The 23,613-nt window shown below is 44.9% G+C and overlaps 2 protein-coding genes across 2 annotated transcripts in view; one reads left to right on the top strand and one right to left on the bottom strand.

Moving 5' to 3' along the window:
- Positions 1 to 12,764: 12,764 nt before the first annotated feature.
- Positions 12,765 to 23,613, bottom strand: part of LOC108802615 (zinc finger protein 850-like) — a 40,993-nt gene continuing 30,144 nt past the window's right edge. Inside the window, exon 6 of the mRNA XM_018574471.1 lies at positions 12,765 to 13,777. Coding sequence (XP_018429973.1) covers positions 12,765 to 13,777 — 1,013 coding nt within the window. The remainder of the gene's footprint in view (positions 13,778 to 23,613) is intronic.
- The window catches only part of LOC108802613 (zinc finger protein OZF-like), a 4,952-nt gene continuing 249 nt past the window's right edge, over positions 18,911 to 23,613 (top strand). Inside the window, exons 1-5 of the mRNA XM_018574470.1 lie at positions 18,911 to 18,949; positions 19,163 to 19,216; positions 19,441 to 19,528; positions 20,526 to 20,602; positions 20,699 to 21,880. Of these exons, the coding sequence (XP_018429972.1) occupies positions 18,911 to 18,949; positions 19,163 to 19,216; positions 19,441 to 19,528; positions 20,526 to 20,602; positions 20,699 to 21,880 (1,440 nt within the window). The remainder of the gene's footprint in view (positions 18,950 to 19,162; positions 19,217 to 19,440; positions 19,529 to 20,525; positions 20,603 to 20,698; positions 21,881 to 23,613) is intronic.

The following is a 23,613-nucleotide window of genomic DNA, read 5'->3' as shown; positions in this document are numbered from 1 at the left end:
CATATTCTGCCTTCCTCTGGATCAACGTCTGCTTTGAATGTTTCTTTTTCTATTTGGGTGACTATGACAGACATTCCTCTTCTCAGGTGATGTAATAATTGAAATAGAAACTTTCTATTTATAGAAGTAAAATGAGAATGTGAACATTTTCTGCATTTCGTGTTCGTTACTTACTGGTGTCCATATGTAGAGAACTTGTCTCCTGTTCACCTCTCATAGTCATCTCCCCCTCCTCAATGAACTGCTGAGCTCCGCCCGCAAAGGTCTCTTCTTCCTCTTCTTCTTCCTCTTTAATTTCAGCTTTGATGTATTTACATTCTTCATCCTAAACTCCAAAGATGATGGAATATATTTGTAAAAAGGAACAAGAAGTTACAAAGAAGAATATCATATCACAGCTTAGAATTCTTTTTGACGTCAAGTTGCTCAGTCCCATCTACCTGATCACGGTGGGGGATGGTGTGATAATCTGGTATGGAAATCCGGGGAAGCAAAAGACGGAGATGTCTCTTTGGTGGGTTTCTGTTCCGGGATCCATCTGTAGGAAACACACACACTGACTGAATACATTGTTTCTATGTGTGTATCAGATGATGGGGGATCTAGGTGGACCCTCCGTACTTCTATCTACAATACAAATCAGATAAAGGATCAAATGCACCCAACTCACATTGCGTAACATTGTGTGCTGAAGAATGGAGATGGACCTCTCATGTGGTGTACTGTATGTCCTCCTCATTTGTTGGTCACATGACGTTATATTGAGGAATGGAGATGGACCTTCATATGGTGTACAGTATCTCCTCCACATTTGTTGGTCACATGACGTTATATTGAGGAATGGAGATGGACCTTCATATGGTGTACAGTGTCTCCTCCTCATTTGTTGGTCACATGACGTTATATTAAGGAATGGAGATGGACCTCTCATGTGGTGTACTGTATCTCCTGCACATTTGTTGGTTACATGACATTATATTGAGGAATGGAGATGGACCTTCATATGGTGTACAGTATCTCCTCCTCATTTCTTGGGGACATGTCATTATATTGAGGAATGGAGATGGACCCCTCATGTGGTGTACAGTATCTCCTCCTCATTTGTTGGTCACATGACGTTATATTGAGGAATGGAGATGAACCTTCCATATGCAGTACAGTATCTCCTCCTCATTTGTTGGTCACATGACATTATATTGAGGAATGGAGATGGACCTCCATATGGTGTACAGTATCTCCTCCTCATTTGTTGGTCACATGACGTTATATTGAGGAATGGAGATGGACCTTCATATGGTGTACAGTATCTCCTCCTCATTTGTTGGTCACATGACGTTATATTGAGGAATGGAGATGGACCTTCATATGGTGTACAGTATCTCCTCCTCATGTGTTAGAGACATGACGTTATATTGAGGAATGGAGATGGACCTTCATATGGTGTACAGTATTGGACCTTCATATGGTGTACAGTATCTCCTCCTCATGTGTTAGAGACATGACGTTATATTGAGGAATGGAGATGGACTTTCATATGATTGTCTTCTTCTGATGAGGACTAGATGTTATTCTTTCACATGTTGTACAATATTCACAATACATTGGGCGGTGGGGTAGATACATCGACGATGTTCTTACTGTCAGCAGTTAAGATTTCTCAGTGTTTCCTGTACAGAAGGTGGTGACTTTCTCTATTTTGATCAGGGGCAGCACAGATTGAGTGTAATTAGAAGAGAAAAAGGATTATATCTGCATACGGAAGGAGAGCTTGGTTTTTAGAGCTGCTCAGATGAGGAATAGCCTGGTTGGAAAATTAGACCCGAGCTTAATATTTATATTTATATGTGTTTTCTGCCCATCTCTGGATCAACTTCTGGGCCAACTATTTTATTTTTTTGGGATGAATTTCATAGGCATCTATCTTTTCTCAACTCATAAGAAAAATAGTTTCGTACTTTATACTCCTAGAAGTAAAATGTGACCTGTCTCTACATTTAGTGTTTATGACTTACTTGTCTCCTTATGTAAAGAAGATTCCTCCTGTTTACTCTTCATCATCATCTCCCCCTCCTCCATAGACTGCTGAGCTCCACTCACCAACGTGTCTTCTTCTTCCGTTTTAATCTCAGCTTTGATGTATTTCGGTTCTTCACCCTAAACACCCAAAGATGATAGAAAACATTTGTAACGTTAGACAAGAATTAACCTAGAAGAACACTATCTCAGGGCTTAGAATTGTCTGAGTCCTTCTTGCCACCAACCTGATCCTGGTGAGGGATGGTGTGATCTTCTTGTGTGGAATCCGGGGAGTACAGTGGGCGAGGACTCTCTGGTGGGTATCTGTTACTGGATCCATCTGTAGGAAACACACACACACACTGACTGAATACATTGTTTCTATGTGTGTATCAGATGATGGGGGATCTAGGTGGACCCTCCGTACTGCTCTCTCCTCTTACCCGGAGATGTGCGTGGTGAAGGGTTCTCCACCTTGATGTTCCTGTAGAGATCATTGTGTCCTCCTAAATACTCCCACTCCTCCATGTGGAAAAGGTAGGGATATCCGGACACCTTCCAGGAACCTGACAAACAATGATACAATCATCTGCTATCTTCTTGCCTATGTTTGGAGTTAATGGCTCCGCCCAATGTTTTCTTCACTTCCTTAGCAGAGAGAGAAATCAACAGTTGTCACTCCTGACCTCCCAGAATCCTCCTCACCTCTCCGGTCAGGTCTGTGTTTTATTAATAGAGATCAGAGTGATGTCATGTGACCTCCCAGAATCCTCCTCACCTCTCAGGTCAGGTCTGTGTTTTATGAATAGAGATCAGAGTGATGTCATGTGACCTCCCAGAATCCTCCTCACCTCTCCGGTCAGGTCTGTGTATTATGAATAGAGATCGGAGTGATGTCATGTGACCTCCCAGAATCCTCCTCACCCCTCCGGTCAGGTCTGTGAGTTATGAATAGAGATCAGAGTGATGTCATGTGACCTCCCAGAATCCTCCTCACCCCTCCGGTCAGGTCTGTGTTTTTATTAATAGAGATCAGAGTGATGTCATGTGACCTCCCAGAATCCTCCTCACCCCTCCGGTCAGGTCTGTGTTTTATGAATAGAGATCAGCGTGATGTCATGTGACCTCCCAGAATCCTCCTCACCCCTCCGGTCAGGTCTGTGTTTTATGAATAGAGATCAGCGTGATGTCATGTGACCTCCCAGAATCCTCCTCACCCCTCCGGTCAGGTCTGTGTTTTATGAATAGAGATCAGCGTGATGTCATGTGACCTCCCAGAATCCTCCTCACCCCTCCGGTCAGGTCTGTGTTTTATGAATAGAGATCAGCGTGATGTCATGTGACCTCCCAGAATCCTCCTCACCCCTCCGGTCAGGTCTGTGTTTTATGAATAGAGATCAGCGTGATGTCATGTGACCTCCCAGAATCCTCCTCACCCCTCCGGTCAGGTCTGTGTTTTATGAATAGAGATCAGCGTGATGTCATGTGACCTCCCAGAATCCTCCTCACCCCTCCGGTCAGGTCTGTGTTTTATGAATAGAGATCAGCGTGATGTCATGTGACCTCCCAGAATCCTCCTCACCCCTCCGGTCAGGTCTGTGTTTGGTTATAGCGGTAAGAGTGATGTCATCCACATGATTGGCATTTTATATTTGGATGTTGACTTACTATTATAGTTTTTTTAGCATAGTTTTAGGGGTTTTAATATATAGCAGAAGTACATGGAAGAAATGCCCGACTACCGCCGATGGAACACTGTGCAATATATCATGTATATGTGTCTACTGTGCATGTGTTATATATGTGTGTGTGTGTGTGTGTGTGTGTGTGTGTGTGTATATATATATATATATACACACTTTTTTTTAATTAATAGGACAAAATAAAATGTCAGTCCTTTGAAACCACGGAGCCCAATAATCGACAACGCCAACATAACAAACAAATACTAATCATCGTTTCTAAAAAAAAAAACATTACCTCCCCTGCCAGTTCCAGAAATGTCTCTTCTCTGCTTCTCCCCAACTCAACTCTGAACCAGAACTTCCTGTCTTCTCCTGACATCACTTCCTGTCCTCTCCTCCTCTCACTTCCTGTCTTGTGCGTTTCACGGACAAAAAGTCAGGCTCACAGCCTCGGAAAGTCAAAACGCAGCCTACGTTGTTTTTTTTCTAGACTTTGCCGGGTGAATCTCGGCGCGTGATACCAGACGTAGGGAAGTAAATCCGGCACAGGAAGTAGAGCCGTTACAGGAAGACCTTGATTAAAAATAGGGAGCCGGGCAGCTACGTGACGGATGAGGTTCAGTATTGAAATACAATGGGCATGTGAGCATCAGAGCAATGGAAGAAGGTGGACTGGTCTGATGAATCACATTTTCTTTTACATCATGTGGATGGCTGGGTGCGTGTGTGTCACTTACCTGGGGAAGAGATGGCACCAGGATGCACTATGGGAAGAAGACAACCCGGGGGAGGCAGTGTGATGCTTTGGGCAATGTTCTGCTGGGACACCTCGGGTCCGGCCATTTATGTGGATGTCACTCTGACACGTACCACCGACCTAAACATTGTCCCTGACCAAGTCCCCCCCCCCTCATGGACACGGTATTCCCTGATGGCAGTCGCCTCTTTCAGCAGGATAATGCACCCGGTCACACTGCAGGAATGGTTGAAGAATGGTTTGAGGAGCACAACAACGAGTTTGAGGTGATGACTCGGCCTCCAGATCTCAATCCAATCGATCATCTGTGGGATGTGTTTGGAAAACAAGTCCGATCCATGGAGGCCGATCACCTCACAACTTACAGGATTTAAAGGATCTGCTACTGACGGCTTGGTGCCAGATAGCACAGCACACCTTCAGAGGTCTAGTGGAGTCCATGCCTGGACGGGTCAGGAGAAGGGGGATCTACTCAATATTAGGGGGGTCATCCAGATACCACAGCATACCTTCAGAGGTCTAGTGGAGTCCATGCCTGGACGGGTCAGGAGAAGGGGGATCTACTCAATATTAGGGGGGTCATCCAGATACCACAGCATACCTTCAGAGGTCTAGTGGAGTCCATGCCTGGACGGGTCAGGAGAAGGGGGATCTACTCAATATTAGGGGGGTCATCCAGATACCACAGCATACCTTCAGAGGTCTAGTGGAGTCCATGCCTGGACGGGTCAGGAGAAGGGGGATCTACTCAATATTAGGGGGGTCATCCAGATACCACAGCATACCTTCAGAGGTCTAGTGGAGTCCATGCCTGGACGGGTCAGGAGAAGGGGGATCTACTCAATATTAGGGGGGGTCATCCAGACACCACAGCACACCTTCAGAGGTCTAGTGGAGTCCATGCCTGGACGGGTCAGGAGTAGGGGAACCTACTCAATATTAGGGGGGTCATCCAGATACCACAGCATACCTTCAGAGGTCTAGTGGAGTCCATGCCTAGACGGGTCAGGAGAAGGGATCTACTCAATATTAGGTGTGTTATCTAGATACCACAGTATACCTTCTGAGGTCTAGTGAAGTCCATGCCTGGACGGGTCAGGAAAATGGGGACCTACTCAATATTAGGGGGGTCATCCAGATACCACAGCACACCTTTAGAGGTCTAGTGAAGTCCATGCCTGGACGGGTCAAGAAAATGGGGACCTACTCAATATTAGGCAGGTGGTCATAATGTTATGGCTAATCGGTGTATAAGAGACAAATCCATAATTCTTCCCCTTTATAAAACACTGGTTGCAGTCTCATCTTCAGTTCAGTTTTGGTCACCGATCTTCAGGATGGATGTCCTCAGGGTTCAGCACACGCCAACAGTATTAATAAGGAGGCTGGAGGACCTCAGCTATGAGGAACGGTTACAAGGACAACATTTTTCAATCTAGAGAAGAGGTGCTTAAGAGGGAATATGATCACAATGTAGAAATATTTATGGAAGGTGTTTACTCTTGAAGGTCCTTGAAGAAGACACGCGACCACAACTTGAGGTTGGATGAAAGGAGAATTAATCTTAGATTGCGGAAGGGGTTCTTTACTGTTAGATCAATGAGAATGTGTCACTCCCCTCCCCCAGGTAGTGGCAATAAATGAGAACGTTGATAAAGTAAAAAACTATTCAGATGTCTACCTAAGGGAACATAGGATTGAGGGCAGTGGCGTAACAATCGCCATAGCGACCCAGGCGGCCGCTATGGGGCCCGGGCACAGGGGGGGCCCGGCCAGGACACCCCCCTGATGCCGTGCGGCCCGCCTGGGTCACTATGGCTTTGAACGCGCCGCTGTTCAGATCACTGTCAGTGATCTGTGGAGGGCTGCGTTCGCTGCTGAGTCAATGAGAGCCAGCAGCGGCGGTGGAGGAGGCTGGATCCGGCAGGGGGGGGGAGGAGGAGGCGGGGCCCGGGGGTCAGCAACAGAGAAGGAGGCGGGGCCAGTGACGGAGGAGGGAGCGGGCCTGGGGACGGAGGAGGGAGAAGAGGCGGACAGGTAAGGAGTGTGACCAGCCCACCTGAGGGTGACCCTGCAGGGCTCACCATAGAGAGTCTATGGTGGGCTCTGCAGGGTCACCCTCAGGTGGGCTGTGTGGGCTCTTCAAGGGGCGTAACTAGAAATCACAGGGCCCCATACAAAATTTTTCTATGGGGCCCTGTGATTTCTAGTTACGTCCCTGATTGAGGGGTATGGAGATCTTTAGAGGCTCAAACTCCGAGACACCCAAACGCACGTTGACTAGATGGACATACTGTATGTATCTATGTTTAACATCATCAACCATGCAACTATGTGACATTCTTCAATTGTGTTGCACATGTCACACCAGTATTATAATCCAACCATAAATAAAGGATAATAAATTAATATGAGTGTCATAAATAAGTGAAACTAAAGAATGAAAAACATTGCTAGCTAGTGGATTTTGGAAGAATGGAAGTAGCGCTGGGTTCCATACTCGGCACTGGGTCCCCATCTCCTCACCTAGTTTGGGGGGTCATCAAACCTCAGTTTTATCACACCCACCTCATCCCCTTTGTCCATCCTGTCCACCCGTTAGCCGATCGTTGAGGATATTTAACATGGATTCACCATTCAAACACTATCCGTTCCACCTGATTTTAGGAAACCAGGGGTGTCACCTCTCCTCGGGGCCGAGGGGTACGGTACAGGGCGCGGGGGCTCCTTCGGCCTGGCAGAACTCCTGGCACCGGGGTTGCAGGTGCGCATACGCGGCGCGCGCGCCTGCGCCCTTTGGGACCGTCAGGTGTGGGCCTTGCCGGGGAGGTGCCCAGCAAGCACCTTTCATCTCTCTCAGCCTGCCATTGGCTCCCGGGCAGGGAAGCCTCCTGGTTGCCTCGGTAACTTACTCCCACTGTCTATAAAATCCTGGTCAGATCCCTGGCTTGTTGCGGAGTTATTCCACCTCTATAGTGCGATCGCCTAGCCTCTCTGTTGGATCTTGTTGTTACTCCCTGACCCCTTGTCTGAACTCCCTGATTATCGACCCCTTGGACTGTCTATCGCTTCTGAACCCTGCGCTGCCTGCCTCGACCTGAACTGGACCTTGACTACCCCCTTGGATTGCCCTCTGGTACCTCGCTCTCGGATCTTTCTGCCCGCTTCCTGCAAGTGGGTTCCTCTGTATGCTGCCAGCCCGCGACACTGTCTGACACCTGAGCAGCGCTGTTAGTTTTGTTCTACCACATCAGAGACGGGGCTCGGGAGAGTCATTGTCTTCTTACACCTCATAAGACTGGAAAAAAAAAACATCCTCTGTACTGAGTCCTGAAGTAAAACTACAATGGGTTCAACTTCTGTGCCTTATCGGGGAGTTAAGCTGCCTGTAGATCTGATCAAGTCAGCAAGTTGCCATACTGTCTACACAGATTGGGTCTCAGGAGCTCTCTTTTGCGTATATGGCTATAGGTGCATGTGGGTGTTTGGGGTGGCCTATTGAGATCTAGAAGCCCCCTTTAGACAGACACCGATCTAATTCTTTCTAATGAAAGAAAATTGTCCCTCCAAAAAAAGTCCCACCGTGTAAATCCATTGTTAAATCATATTGTCCAGCCATGTAGATCAATCGTCATTCACGAGTGCTAAGAAGAGGTACCTGGGCACTGCCATGGGGGAATGGACCAATGCAAAAAAAAAAAGGGGGAGGGTATTTTATTGGGGCAACATTAAAAATATTTGACATTACAAACTCTGAGGATGCCTTGAATGTGAAGCATCAAGGAGAAGGATCGAACGCCCTATCCTGGAGCATCAAGGAGAAGGGTCGAATGCCCTATCCTAGAGCATCAAGGAGAAGGTTGAACGCCCTATCCTGGAGCATCATGATGATGGGTCGAATGCCCTATCCTGGAGCATCAAGGAGAACGGTCGAATGCCCTATCCTGGAGCATCAAGAAGGATCGTATGCCCTATCCTGGAGCATCAAGGAGAACGGTCGAATGCCCTATCCTGGAGCATCAAGAAGGATCGTATGCCCTATCCTGGAGCATCAAGGAGAACGGTCGAATGCCCTATCCTGGAGCATCAAGAAGGATCGTATGCCCTATCCTGGAGCATCAAGGAGAACGGTCGAATGCCCTATCCTGGAGCATCAAGAAGGATCGTATGCCCTATCCTGGAGCATCAAGGAGAACGGTCGAATGCCCTATCCTGGAGCATCAAGAAGGATCGTATGCCCTATCCTGGAGCATCAAGGAGAACGGTCGAATGCCCTATCCTGGAGCATCAAGAAGGATCGTATGCCCTATCCTGGAGCATCAAGGAGAACGGTCGAATGCCCTATCCTGGAGCATCAAGAAGGATCGTATGCCCTATCCTGGAGCATCAAGGAGAACGGTCGAATGCCCTATCCTGGAGCATCAAGAAGGATCGTATGCCCTATCCTGGAGCATCAAGGAGAACGGTCGAATGCCCTATCCTGGAGCATCAAGAAGGATCGTATGCCCTATCCTGGAGCATCAAGGAGAACGGTCGAATGCCCTATCCTGGAGCATCAAGAAGGATCGTATGCCCTATCCTGGAGCATCAAGGAGAACGGTCGAATGCCCTATCCTGGAGCATCAAGAAGGATCGTATGCCCTATCCTGGAGCATCAAGGAGAACGGTCGAATGCCCTATCCTGGAGCATCAAGAAGGATCGTATGCCCTATCCTGGAGCATCAAGGAGAACGGTCGAATGCCCTATCCTGGAGCATCAAGAAGGATCGTATGCCCTATCCTGGAGCATCAAGGAGAACGGTCGAATGCCCTATCCTGGAGCATCAAGAAGGATCGTATGCCCTATCCTGGAGCATCAAGGAGAACGGTCGAATGCCCTATCCTGGAGCATCAAGAAGGATCGTATGCCCTATCCTGGAGCATCAAGGAGAACGGTCGAATGCCCTATCCTGGAGCATCAAGAAGGATCGTATGCCCTATCCTGGAGCATCAAGGAGAACGGTCGAATGCCCTATCCTGGAGCATCAAGAAGGATCGTATGCCCTATCCTGGAGCATCAAGGAGAACGGTCGAATGCCCTATCCTGGAGCATCAAGAAGGATCGTATGCCCTATCCTGGAGCATCAAGGAGAACGGTCGAATGCCCTATCCTGGAGCATCAAGAAGGATCGTATGCCCTATCCTGGAGCATCAAGGAGAACGGTCGAATGCCCTATCCTGGAGCATCAAGAAGGATCGTATGCCCTATCCTGGAGCATCAAGGAGAACGGTCGAATGCCCTATCCTGGAGCATCAAGAAGGATCGTATGCCCTATCCTGGAGCATCAAGGAGAACGGTCGAATGCCCTATCCTGGAGCATCAAGAAGGATCGTATGCCCTATCCTGGAGCATCAAGGAGAAGGTTGAATGCCCTTTCCTGGAGCATCAAGGAGAAGGGTCGAGTGCCCTATCCTAGAGCATCAAGGAGAAGAGTTGAATGCTGGTGGCCGGAGGAGGGAGGGATAAGGTGTGTAAAGGATACCCTGGGCATAAATGGGCAGTTAACCCCTGCAGTGCTGGACTAACCAATACCATGTACCCCTAAACTAGGCCTCTTTGGTCTACTAGAAGACCTCTGACCACCATATTCCAAAATATTTTTTTTGAGAAACATTATTGGCAGCCATCCTATTAACTGGATGAGCCCCTCCACCCCCTATCCTATCCCAAAGGAAACTTCCCAATCATCCAGATCCCCCCTTATGAGAAAGCTGCCTATGTGAGAAGAAACTGGCTGAATTCCATAAAATCCGGGACCCCTGGCGTGACTCCGCGCGTACTTTGGATTCATTATACAGCGAGTACCCCGAGGCCGGCTGGTCACTCCGTAGAGTCTTTGATAACTTGACACACAATATGGAAATGATTCAAAGCAGGCGGTCTTTGTTTATTTTTCTTTTACTCAAGAAAAGATTTTATTGACTTGTGTACAGACAGGCCATGCAATGATTCGGGTCTACAACTAGATTCAATGTATGGATACAGTAACCCAAAGTTGCCAAAAAAATGTAATGTTCAGCTAACGTGAAAAACAGAGCAATGCAGTACAGCAAGGCAATACCAACCCTCAGGACCTTACATCCAGGTACTGCCATTGTTGGCCATGTATTACCATTGTTGGCCATGCATAACCATTGTTGGCCATGTATTACAATTGTTGGCCATGTATAACCATTGTTGGCCATGTATTACAATTGTTGGCAATGTATTACGATAGTTGGTCATGTATTTTGCCCTATCCTGGAGCATCAAGAAGGATCGAATGCCCTATCCTGGAGCATCAAGGAGAAGGTTGAATGCCCTTTCCTGGAGCATCAAGGAGAAGGATCGAATGCCCTATCCTAGAGCATCAAGAAGGATCGAATGCCCTATCCTGGAGCATCAAGGAGAAGGTTGAATGCCCTTTCCTGGAGCATCAAGGAGAAGGGTCGAGTGCCCTATCCTAGAGCATCAAGGAGAAGAGTTGAATGCTGGTGGCCGGAGGAGGGAGGGATAAGGTGTGTAAAGGATACCCTGGGCATAAATGGGCAGTTAACCCCTGCAGTGCTGGACTAACCAATACCATGTACCCCTAAACTAGGCCTCTTTGGTCTACTAGAAGACCTCTGACCACCATATTCCAAAATATTTTTTTTGAGAAACATTATTGGCAGCCATCCTATTAACTGGATGAGCCCCTCCACCCCCTATCCTATCCCAAAGGAAACTTCCCAATCATCCAGATCCCCCCTTATGAGAAAGCTGCCTATGTGAGAAGAAACTGGCTGAATTCCATAAAATCCGGGACCCCTGGCGTGACTCCGCGCGTACTTTGGATTCATTATACAGCGAGTACCCCGAGGCCGGCTGGTCACTCCGTAGAGTCTTTGATAACTTGACACACAATATGGAAATGATTCAAAGCAGGCGGTCTTTGTTTATTTTTCTTTTACTCAAGAAAAGATTTTATTGACTTGTGTACAGACAGGCCATGCAATGATTCGGGTCTACAACTAGATTCAATGTATGGATACAGTAACCCAAAGTTGCCAAAAAAATGTAATGTTCAGCTAACGTGAAAAACAGAGCAATGCAGTACAGCAAGGCAATACCAACCCTCAGGACCTTACATCCAGGTACTGCCATTGTTGGCCATGTATTACCATTGTTGGCCATGCATAACCATTGTTGGCCATGTATTACAATTGTTGGCCATGTATAACCATTGTTGGCCATGTATTACAATTGTTGGCAATGTATTACGATAGTTGGTCATGTATTACCATTGTTGGCCGTGTATTACCATTGTTGGCCATGTATAACCATAGTTGGCCATACATTACCATAGTTAGATTTCTATTACCATCGTTGGCCATGTACTGCCATAGTTGGCCATGTATTACGATAGTTGGTCATGTATTACCATTGTTGGCCATGTATTACCATTGTTGGCCGTGTATTACCATTGTTGGCCGTGTATTACCATTGTTGGCCGTGTATTACCATTGTTGGCCGTGTATTACCATTGTTGGCCGTGTATTACCATTGTTGGCCGTGTATTACCATTGTTGGCCGTGTATTACCATTGTTGGCCATGTATAATCATACTTGGCCATGTATAACCATAGTTGGCCATGTATTACCATAGTTAGATTTCTATTACCATCGTTGGCCATGTACTGCCATAGTTGGTCATGTTTTACGATAGTTGGTCATGTATTACCATTGTTAGCCATGTATTACCATTGTTGGCCATGTATTACCATTGTTGGCCATGTATTACCATTGTTGGCCATGTATAACCATTGTTGGCCATGTATTGCCATAGTTGGCCACGTATTACCTTATTTGGTCATGTAATACCATAATTGGCTATATATTAGCCACATACTACCATATTTGGCCTTGTATTGTCATAGTTGGCCTTGTATTGCCATAGTTGGTCGTGTATTGTCATATTTGACCTTGTATTGTCATAGTTGGCCTTGTATTGTCATAGTTGGCCTTGTATTGTCATAGTTGGCCTTGTATTGTCATAGTTGGCCTTGTATTGTCATAGTTGGCCATGTATTACCATAGTTGGCTATGTATAACTATATTTGGCCCAGTACTACCATGGCTGAGTGTTTATTGCGTTGTACGTATGAGTGCAGAACCAAAGTTGGACCATATTGCTAGAATCAAAATCCCTGCGGGCCTATAACTATCAAACTTCCCACCCAAAAATAAAACCTTGATATGCTTTTTCCATGCACCCAAATGACCCGTCTGAACACGAAAAAGCTTGTTAGCCCGTGTGAACTCTCTGGTGTACCATGAGTGTATTTCTGTGACTGAAACATTTATCACACTCGGAACAAGTATAAGGACGCTCGCCCGTGTGAATCCTCTGGTGCGTAACAAGTGCATATTTCCGAATGAAACATTTCCCGCAGTCTGGACATGAATAAGGACGCTCCCCGGTGTGAATTCTCTGGTGGTTAACAAGTTCCCCTCTAGAAATGAAACATTTCTTACACTCTGAACACGCGTGAGGGCGCTCGCCTGAATGAATCATCTGGTGCGCAACAAGAGCACTTTTTTGAATGAAACTTTTCCCGCACACTGAGCATGAATAAGGACGCTCACCTGTGTGAGTTCTCTGGTGTTTATCAAAGTGCCCTTTCTGAGTGAAACGTTTTCCACATTCTGTGCACAAGTAAGGACGTTCCCCTGTGTGACTCCTCTGGTGCTTATGAAGGTTTTCTTTCTGAATGAAGCTTTTTCCGCACTCTGAACATGAGTAGGGGCGCTCGCCCGTGTGACATCTCTGGTGTTTGAGAAGTTTTTGTTTCGTACTGAAACTTTTCTCACACATTGCACATGCATGAGGACGCTCACCTGTGTGGCTTCTCTGGTGTTTGAGGAGGTTTCCTTTTTGAGTGAAACATTTTCCGCACTCTGAACATGAATAGGGACGCTCACCCGTGTGACACCTCTGGTGCTTAACAAGGTTCCATTTCTGAATAAAAGATTTCCCGCACTCTGAACACGAATAAGGACGCTCACCCGTGTGAATCATTTGGTGTTTAAGAAGGTGTCCTTTATCACTGAAACATTTTTCACATTCTGAACACGAATAGGGACGCTCGCCCGTGTGACTTCTTTCGTGTTTAAGAAGGCTTACTTTGTGAATGAAACATTTCCCGCACTCTGAACACGAATAAGGGCGCTCACCCGTGTGAATCATTTGGTGTTTAAGAAGATTTCCTTTCTGAATAAAAGACTTCCCACACTCTGAACACGAATAAGGACCATCAACTGTGTGATTTCTCCCATGTCTAAGAAGGTCTCTGTTTTCTGTGATGGATTTCCCGCACACTGAACCAGACAATGAGCTCTCTGCTGTGTTATCTCCTTCATGGCTTAAAGAAGACTCCTTGGGATTAGATGGATCTGTTGATCTCTCCACACTGTGAGGACCTTGATGGACATCTGAAGTCACAGTCTGTGATTGGTCAGAAGATTCCTCAGGATTAGAGGGATCCATCGATGTCTCTGAATGGGAAGGTCTGTGATGTCTCTTACGAGTAATGGGATTCATTCCTGGAGAATGTTGTGTGAGGTCATCATCTTCTGGAGAGAACATAAGAGGTTCCTCAGAAGCATTCCAGACATGATGTCCATCTGCTGGAAGAAATGTTTTAAGTATTCCTCATACATTCAGGAGTCTTATGTGTTGGTCAAGGTCTCAACAGTTTCTCCATGGAATTATAACAAAATATATCAAGACAACCCAGATACAGAACACAAAACACACAAAACACTGGGCAACATTGTTTGTACATAGATGACATTGTTATATTGAGGAATGGAGATGGACCTTCATATGGTGCACAGTATCTCCTCCGCATTTGTTGGTCACATGACGTTATATTGAGGAATGGAGATGGACCTTCATATGGTGTACAGTATCTCCTCCTCATTTGTTGGTCACATGACGTTATATTGAGGAATGGAGATGGACCTTCATATGGTGTACAGTATCTCCTCCTCATTTGTTGGTCACATGACGTTATATTGAGGAATGGAGATGGACCTTCATATGGTGTACAGTATCTCCTCCTCATTTGTTGGTCACATGACGTTATATTGAGGAATGGAGATGGACCTTCATATGGTGTACAGTATCTCCTCCTCATTTGTTGGTCACATGACGTTATATTGAGGAATGGAGATGGACCTTCATATGGTGTACAGTATCTCCTCCTCATTTGTTGGTCACATGACGTTATATTGAGGAATGGAGATGGACCTTCATATGGTGTACAGTATCTCCTCCTCATTTGTTGGTCACATGACGTTATATTGAGGAATGGAGATGGACCTTCATATGGTGTACAGTATCTCCTCCTCATTTGTTGGTCACATGACGTTATATTGAGGAATGGAGATGGACCTTCATATGGTGTACAGTATCTCCTCCTCATTTGTTGGTCACATGACGTTATATTGAGGAATGGAGATGGACCTTCATATGGTGTACAGTATCTCCTCCTCATTTGTTGGTCACATGACGTTATATTGAGGAATGGAGATGGACCTTCATATGGTGTACAGTATCTCCTCCTCATTTGTTGGTCACATGACGTTATATTGAGGAATGGAGATGGACCTTCATATGGTGTACAGTATCTCCTCCTCATTTGTTGGTCACATGACGTTATATTGAGGAATGGAGATGGACCTTCATATGGTGTACAGTATCTCCTCCTCATTTGTTGGTCACATGACGTTATATTGAGGAATGGAGATGGACCTTCATATGGTGTACAGTATCTCCTCCTCATTTGTTGGTCACATGACGTTATATTGAGGAATGGAGATGGACCTTCATATGGTGTACAGTATCTCCTCCTCATTTGTTGGTCACATGACGTTATATTGAGGAATGGAGATGGACCTTCATATGGTGTACAGTATCTCCTCCTCATTTGTTGGTCACATGACGTTATATTGAGGAATGGAGATGGACCTTCATATGGTGTACAGTATCTCCTCCTCATTTGTTGGTCACATGACGTTATATTGAGGAATGGAGATGGACCTTCATATGGTGTACAGTATCTCCTCCTCATTTGTTGGTCACATGACGTTATATTGAGGAATGGAGATGGACCTTCATATGGTGTACAGTATCTCCTCCTCATTTGTTGGTCACATGACGTTATATTGAGGAATGGAGATGGACCTTCATATGGTGTACAGTATCTCCTCCTCATTTGTTGGTCACATGACGTTATATTGAGGAATGGAGATGGACCTTCATATGGTGTACAGTATCTCCTCCTCATTTGTTGGTCACATGACGTTATATTGAGGAATGGAGATGGACCTTCATATGGTGTACAGTATCTCCTCCTCATTTGTTGGTCACATGACGTTATATTGAGGAATGGAGATGGACCTTCATATGGTGTACAGTATCTCCTCCTCATTTGTTGGTCACATGACGTTATATTGAGGAATGGAGATGGACCTTCATATGGTGCACAGTATCTCCTCCTCATTTGTTGGTCACATGATGTTATATTGAGGAATGGAGATGGACCTTCATATGGTGTACAGTATCTCCTCCTCATTTGTTGGTCACATGACGTTATATTGAGGAATGGAGATGGACCTTCATATGGTGTACAGTATCTCCTCCTCATTTGTTGGTCACATGACGTTATATTGAGGAATGGAGATGGACCTTCATATGGTGTACAGTGTCTCCTCCTCATTTGTTGGTCACATGACGTTATATTGAGGAATGGAGATGGACCTTCATATGTCACAATGTAAATGTATACTTTATACTCAGAGAAGTAAAATGAAAATATGACCCGTTTCTGAATTTAGTTTATGACTTACTTGTGTCCGTATGTAGAGAAGATTCCTCCTGTGTACTTCTCACCATCATCTCCCCCTCCTCCATAGACTGCTGAGCTCCACCCACCAACGTCTCTTCTTCTTCCTCTTTAACCACAACTTTGATGTCTTCCAGTTCTTCGCCCTAAAACCCCGATGATGATAGAATTTAACGTCTTGAAAAGGTACATCAGGAGATGACCTGGAAGAACATCTTATAGTTTAGAATATATATTTTTTCAGAGTTCTTTCCGCTCAGTCCCACCTACCTGATCATGGTGGGGGATGGTGAGATCTTCCTGTGTGGGATCCCGGGAATACAGAGGACCTCCCTCTTCTTTAGACTGCTGATCTCTTTTCACCGATTTCTCTTCTTCCTCTTTAATCTCATCTTTGATTCCTTTCACTTCTTCACCCTGAACCCCAAAGATGATGATATACGGTACATTTATAAAGTGGAGCAAGAGATTACATAAACTGCTGTCATCTCATCTCTTAAAGTTTGTTTATGGTCAACGTGCTGGGTCCCATCTACCTGATCACGGTGAGGGATGTTGTATTCTTCCTGTGTGGAATCCCGGGAATACAGTGGATCCCCCTCCTCCATAGACTGCTGATCTCCACTCACCAACGTCTCTTCTTCTTCCTCTTTAACCTCAACTTTCATGTCTTTCAGCTCTTCACCCTAAATCCCCAAAGATGATAGAAAAGGTTTTTGAAATATAAAATAAATGTAGTTGTGAAATACATTGTTAGTCAGCAAACAAAGAATGCAAAAAAGACATCAAGAAGTAAGTGCCCACCGACCTGATTATGGCTCTATATTTAGGATGTATCCGGTCTATAAATGGCGGCTCTGGATGGACAGTTGGATAAATGGTTCTATATTTAGGATGTATCCGGTCTATAAATGGTGGCTCTGGATGGACAGTTGGATAAATGGCTCTATATTTAGGATGTATCCGGTCTATAAATGGCGGCTCTGGATGGACAGTTGGATAAATGGTTCTATATTTAGGATGTATCACTCTATATATGGGTAGCAACATGTGATGGAGATCAAAGTGAATGTGGGGGACCAAATAAAACTTGATGGGGGGGAGGGGTTACTGGGTGTGAATATAACATAATATCTTATTACCTCCTCTGCTGCCAGTTCCATCAATGCCTCATTTCTACTTCCTCCCAAACCGCCTCTTGCTCTAATTATACGTGACATCACTTCCTGTCTTTGCGTTGAGAAGACCTCCTTGTGGAGAATGTGAAAACTGCAGCCTGCGTTGTTTTTCTAAACGTTGACAACCGATCCTTGGAGCATTCTCCAGTTGTGTTACTTGTAACGTGTAGAGATGGACCTGCGCCATGGCGACGGTGATACACCGGGTGGTGTGTTCAATGTGTACGGGATCCACACAAATCAGCTCAAAGAAATCCAGACGACACTGCGCTCCAGTGAAGGATCTATATAAAATGTGATGCAAGTGTAACAAGTTTTGCCTTTTGAACGCACACTTGTCGGAAAACACGACGTTCAAATGTGCGATATAATAAAGTGATAAACACCCGGAAGAAAGTAAAATGTAACGCATGCCACAAAAATGAGGGACGGACCGCGAGGGAGCCGACGTATCGCCTGCAATGTCTACGCTCTCCACTGGACGGTGATCTCACCTAAGAGCGTGGAACGCAACGAAAGGAAGTGATGTCATGAACAGACAGGAAGTGAACGGTATTTTCCAGGTTAGAGGTGACTTGGCAGGAAGTGGAGAGAAGGTGTAACCAGAACTGGAGGAAAATGAGACGGTGTTATGATTTTGTTCCCATAACACTCATAATAACTGATACTAAGAAGAACTACGACTCGTAACCCAACCCAACTCGTAATCCAACGGGGTGCCGACACACAAATACTTTACATACGAAATGTTTACATAGCGTAATATTGTATTTTATCAGGTCAACCTGACAGCTCAGCCCTGTATTTCATCTACCAAACATAGACAATTATGTATATTATATATTATGTAGACAAGGGATGTGTCTGGGTGGTGACTGTATCATTGTGTGTGTCAGGTTCCTATAAGGTGTCAGGATGTCTCTGTCTATCTCTCCATGGAGGAGTGGGAGTATCTAGAAGGACACCCGGATCTCTACAAGGACGTGGTGATGGAGAATGCCCCGCCCCTCACATCACCGGGTAAGAGGAGAGAGCAGTACGGAGGCTCCGCCTACATCCCCCATCATCTGATACACACATAGAGACAATGTATTCAGTCAGTGTGTGTGTTCCCTACAGATGGATCCTGTAAGAGGAACCCACCAGAGAGATGTCCCCGTCCTCTGTATTCCCGGGACTCCACCCAGGAGGATCTCACCATCTCACATAAGGTTAAGTTGAAAATAAATAAATAATTGCTGATACACTATGACCTCCTCATTATCTATGGTGTTACATCTGATCTCATTGTTCTCGATATTCAGAGTGAGTGTGATAATGATGTTAAAGAAGAGATAAAAGAGGAGGAGGAGGAGCTTGGTGTGATGGAGGAGTTTCTAGGACAGAAAGACCCCTTCAAGGACGTCAAGGAGCCATTCAATGACACAAACCCACCAGAGAGATGTCCCCGTCCTCTGTATTCCCGGGATTCCACACAGGAGGATCTCACCGTCCCTCACCATGATCAGGTAGGTGGGACTGAGCATCAAAAGAGATTCTAACCTATACGGGATGACATTCTATGTCATTTCTTGTTTCTTTTTTCTAAATTGAACCCTATCATCTTTGTGGTTCAGGGTGGAGAACTAAAGAGCGTCAAAGCTGAACTTAAAGAGGAAGAAGAGACCTATGTGAGGAGAGATCAGCTGTCTATGGAGACGTGTGGTCTTTTGTATTCCCGGGATTCCACACAGGAAGATCTCAGCATCCCCCACCATGATCAGGTAGGTGAGTCTGGGATATAAAAATCAGAGATTACTGGAAAGTATGAGATCACATTTTTATACATTATCTCTTATTATTGGCAGTTGTGGTTTTTCTATATGTTTATATTTTTATCATTTTGGGGGTTTAGGGTGAAGAACTGAAAAACATCAAAGTTGAGGTTAAAAAGGAAGAAGAAGAGATCTATGTGACGGGAGCTCAGCAGTCTATGGAGGAGGGTGAGATGAGTAAAACAGAAGGAAAATGAAAATGTCCCCAACAAATGAGGAGGAGATACTGTACACCATATGAAGGTCCATCTCCATTCCCCCAGTATAACGTCATGTGACCAGCAAATGAGGAGGAGATACTGGACACCATATGAAGGTCCTTCTCCATTCCTCAATATAATGTCATGTGACCAACACATGAGGAGGAGATACCGTACACCATATGAAGGTCCATCTCCATTCCCCAATATAATGTCATGTGACCTACAAATGAGGAGGAGATACTGTACACCATATGAAGGTCCATCTCCATTCCTCAATATAACATCATGTGACCTACAAATGAGGAGGAGATACTGTACACCATATGAAGGTCCATCTCCATTCCTCAATATAACGTCATTTCCCCAACAAATGAGGAGGAGATACTGTACACCATATGAAGGTCCATCTCCATTCCCCAATATAACGTCATGTGACCAGCAAATGAGGAGATACTGTACACCATATAGAGGTCCATCTCCATTCCTCAATATAACATCATGTGACCTACAAATGAGGAGGAGATACTGTACACCATATGAAGGTCCATCTCCATTCCTCAATATAACATCATGTGACCTACAAATGAGGAGGAGATCCTGTACACCATATGAAGGTCCATCTCCATTCCTCAATATAATGTCATGTGACCAACAAATGAGGAGGAGATACTGTACACCATATGAAGGTCCATCTCCATTCCTCAATATAACGTCATGTGACCAACAAATGAGGAGGAGATACTGTACACCATATGAAGGTCCATCTCCATTCTCACAGTAACAATGTTCCTCGGGGTGATTTGGGTGTGTTGGATTCTTTATCTGGTTTGTATTATTTGTTATGATTGCCACCAGTTCCATGTCCGAGCTCTAAGAACATGTTGGGTGTTCTATCGAAATATGACTTTTTGAATTCAAGGCATGAAGAATACTTATAACATTGAAACGTTGGTTTCCAACAGATGGACACTATGTCTGGAAGAACGTCTCTTCAGAATATAAAGCAGACGATGACGAGCTCACACAACATTCTCCGGGAGTGAATCCCATTACTCATAATACACATCACAGACCTTCCCATTCAGAGACATCAATGGATCCCTCTAATCCTGAGGAACCTTCTGACCAATCACAGACTGTTACTCCAGATGCACATCTGAGACCTCACAATGAGGAGAGGTCGACAGATCCATCTAATCCCAAGGAATCGTCCTCAAGCCATGAAGGAAATCACACAGGAGAGAATTCACTGTCATGTCCAGTGTGCGGGAAATCCTTCCAAAAAACCAGCACACTTCTTAGACACCAGAGAAGACACACGAGTAAGTGTTCCTTTTCATGCTCTGAGTGCGAGAAATGTTTTACAGCGAAATCAAGTCTTCTTAAACACCAGAGAATTCACATGGGTGAACGTCCTTATTCATGTTTAGAGTGCGGGAAATCTTTCACTGAGAAAAGAAAACTTCTTGCACACCAGAGAGTTCACACGGGTGAGCGCCCGTATTCATGTTCAGAGTGCGGGAAATCTTTCACTGATAAAGGTAATCTTCTTAAACACCAGAAGAATCACACAGGTGAGCGTCCTTATTCATGTTTAGAGTGCGGAAAAAGTTTCATTCAGAAAGGAAACTTTCTTATTCACCAGAAACTTCACACGGGTGAGCGACCCTATTCCTGTTCAGAGTGCGGGAAATGTTTCACTGAGAAAAGAAAACTTCTTGCACACCAGAGAGTTCACACGGGTGAGCGCCCGTATTCATGTTCAGAGTGCGGGAAATCTTTCACTGATAAAGGTAATCTTCTTAAACACCAGAAGAATCACACAAGTGAGCGTCCTTATTCATGTTTAGAGTGCGGGAAAGCTTTCAAAAAAACCTATCCACTGCTTAGGCACCAGAGAATTCACACAGGTGAGCGTCCTTTCCCATGCTCTGAGTGCGAGAAAAGTTTCACAGAGAAAGCAGGTCTTGTTCTACACCAGAGAATTCACACCGGTGAGCTTCCCTATTCATGTTTGGAGTGCGGAAAAAGTTTTTCTGAGAAAAGAAAACTTGTTGTACACCAGAGCTTTCACACGGGTGAGTGTCCATATTCATGTTCTGAGTGCGGGAAAACTTTCACCCTGAAAGAAGGCCTTCTTAAACACCAGAAGTATCACACGGGTGAGCGTCCTTATTCCTGTTCGGAGTGCGGGAAAGCTTTCACTCTGAAAGGAGATCTTGTTAGACACCAGAGAATTCACACGGGTGAGCGTCCTTACGCATGTCCAGAGTGTGAGAAATGCTTCGCTCACAATGTAAGTCTTCGTAAGCACCAGAGAAGTCACTGAAAGAGCCTATTATCTAGACGGCTGGGGGACTTGATGGGCTTATGTCCTTATTCAACCCCAAATACTATGTAACTATGTATAAAAGTACAAAATTTCAACTCACCGACAAAGATGGCTCTTCGGATCCCACTTCTGACACCAATTGATAGGGCCTCTTATCTAGACGGCTGGGGGATTCTCCTTCGAAGCGCTTTGGGAACACAGAATGAACTACACTGAGGCAGACTCACACATGTTCCATTTATTACAACAGTTTTTGAGTCTTTATACTGTACAGAATGCTTTATCAACATTTAAACTTGTACCCATACTGAAGTGTCTTGAATAACAATATTACAAGAAAGAATTTTGGCATCCTATGACATCAGTAATTACATAGTTACATAGTATTTGAGGTTGAATAAAGACATTAGTCCATCAAGTCCAGCCAATTAGGATCTCATTCTAGGAGTACCTGTACCCCTGTATATTACCTGTACCCCTGTATATTACCGGTACCCCTGTATATTACCTGTACCCCTGTATAGTACCTGTACCCCTGTATATTACCTGTACCCCTGTATATTACCTGTACCCCTGTATATTACCCGTACCCCTGTATATTACGGTCCCTTAAGAAATCGTCCAAAAGTTTCTTGAACAATTCCACATTATTTGCTGAAATCACCGTCTGTGGCAGTGAGTTCCGGACCCTAACTGATCTTACTGTGAAGAACCCCCTTCGCCCCTTGTGCTGTAATTTTTTTTCCACCAATTTTAGGTGGTGGCCTCTAGTTTTTGTAACGGAGTTAATTTTAAACAGTTTATCGCTAATGTTGCTCCCACCATTGAACATTTTGTACATGGAGATCATATCCCCCCTTAATCTCCTCACCTCCAATGTGAACATGTTTAAATTTAGTAGCCTCGTCTCGTAGCTCTGGTCCTCCATACCCCTAATTAGTTTGGTTGCCCTTCGCTGGACTTTTTCCAACTCAAGGACATCTTTTCTTAGTACTGGTGACCAGAACTGGACCGCGTACTCCAGATGAGGTCGAACCAATGATCTATAAAGTGGCAAAATTATAGACTCGTCCCTGCAATAGATCCCCTTTTTAATACAGGACAAGACCCTGCTAGCTTTGTTTACAGCAGCCTGGCACTGCAAACTACCTTTCAGTTTGTGGTCTACAATGACCCCCAAATCCTTCTCCATTTCTGACTTCCCCAGCGGCACCCCCATAATTGTATAACCCATTTGTTTATTTTTAATTCCAAAGTGCATTACTTTGCATTTATCGACATTAAACCTCATCTGCCACATTAATGCCCCTCCCCCTATTTTATCCAGGTCCTCCTGTAATGTTATGGTGTCTAAGTCCGTGTCTATTACCCTCCCAATTTTGGTGTCATCCGCAAACACGGAAATATCGCTGTTAGTAAATATCGCTGTTAGTAATTACTAACTTTAGTTGCTTGGCATATGAAAGAAGAACTTTGGAATCTTTAGTTATAGATAACTCTTATCACTAACGGCTAGTTCCAATATGCTATACCATAAAAGAGGTGCAAAGTTCACAGGAGACATAGAATGAAAATCTGCTGAATGCTATTTAAGACTTTTGACTTTATATATATTGAATTAAAAAGAGGACCTGTTTATCAAATCATTCTTTCAGTCACACAGGTGAGCGTCCCTATTCATGCTCAGAGTGCGGGAAAAGTTTTTTTTCAGAATCAAG

This window comes from Nanorana parkeri, unplaced genomic scaffold (assembly GCF_000935625.1).
Source record: "Nanorana parkeri isolate BGI_ZX_2015 unplaced genomic scaffold, ASM93562v1 scaffold2981, whole genome shotgun sequence".
Taxonomy (NCBI): domain Eukaryota; kingdom Metazoa; phylum Chordata; class Amphibia; order Anura; family Dicroglossidae; genus Nanorana; species Nanorana parkeri.
Note: the sequence above shows the minus strand (reverse complement) of the source record. Positions and strands in the feature narration are given on the sequence as shown.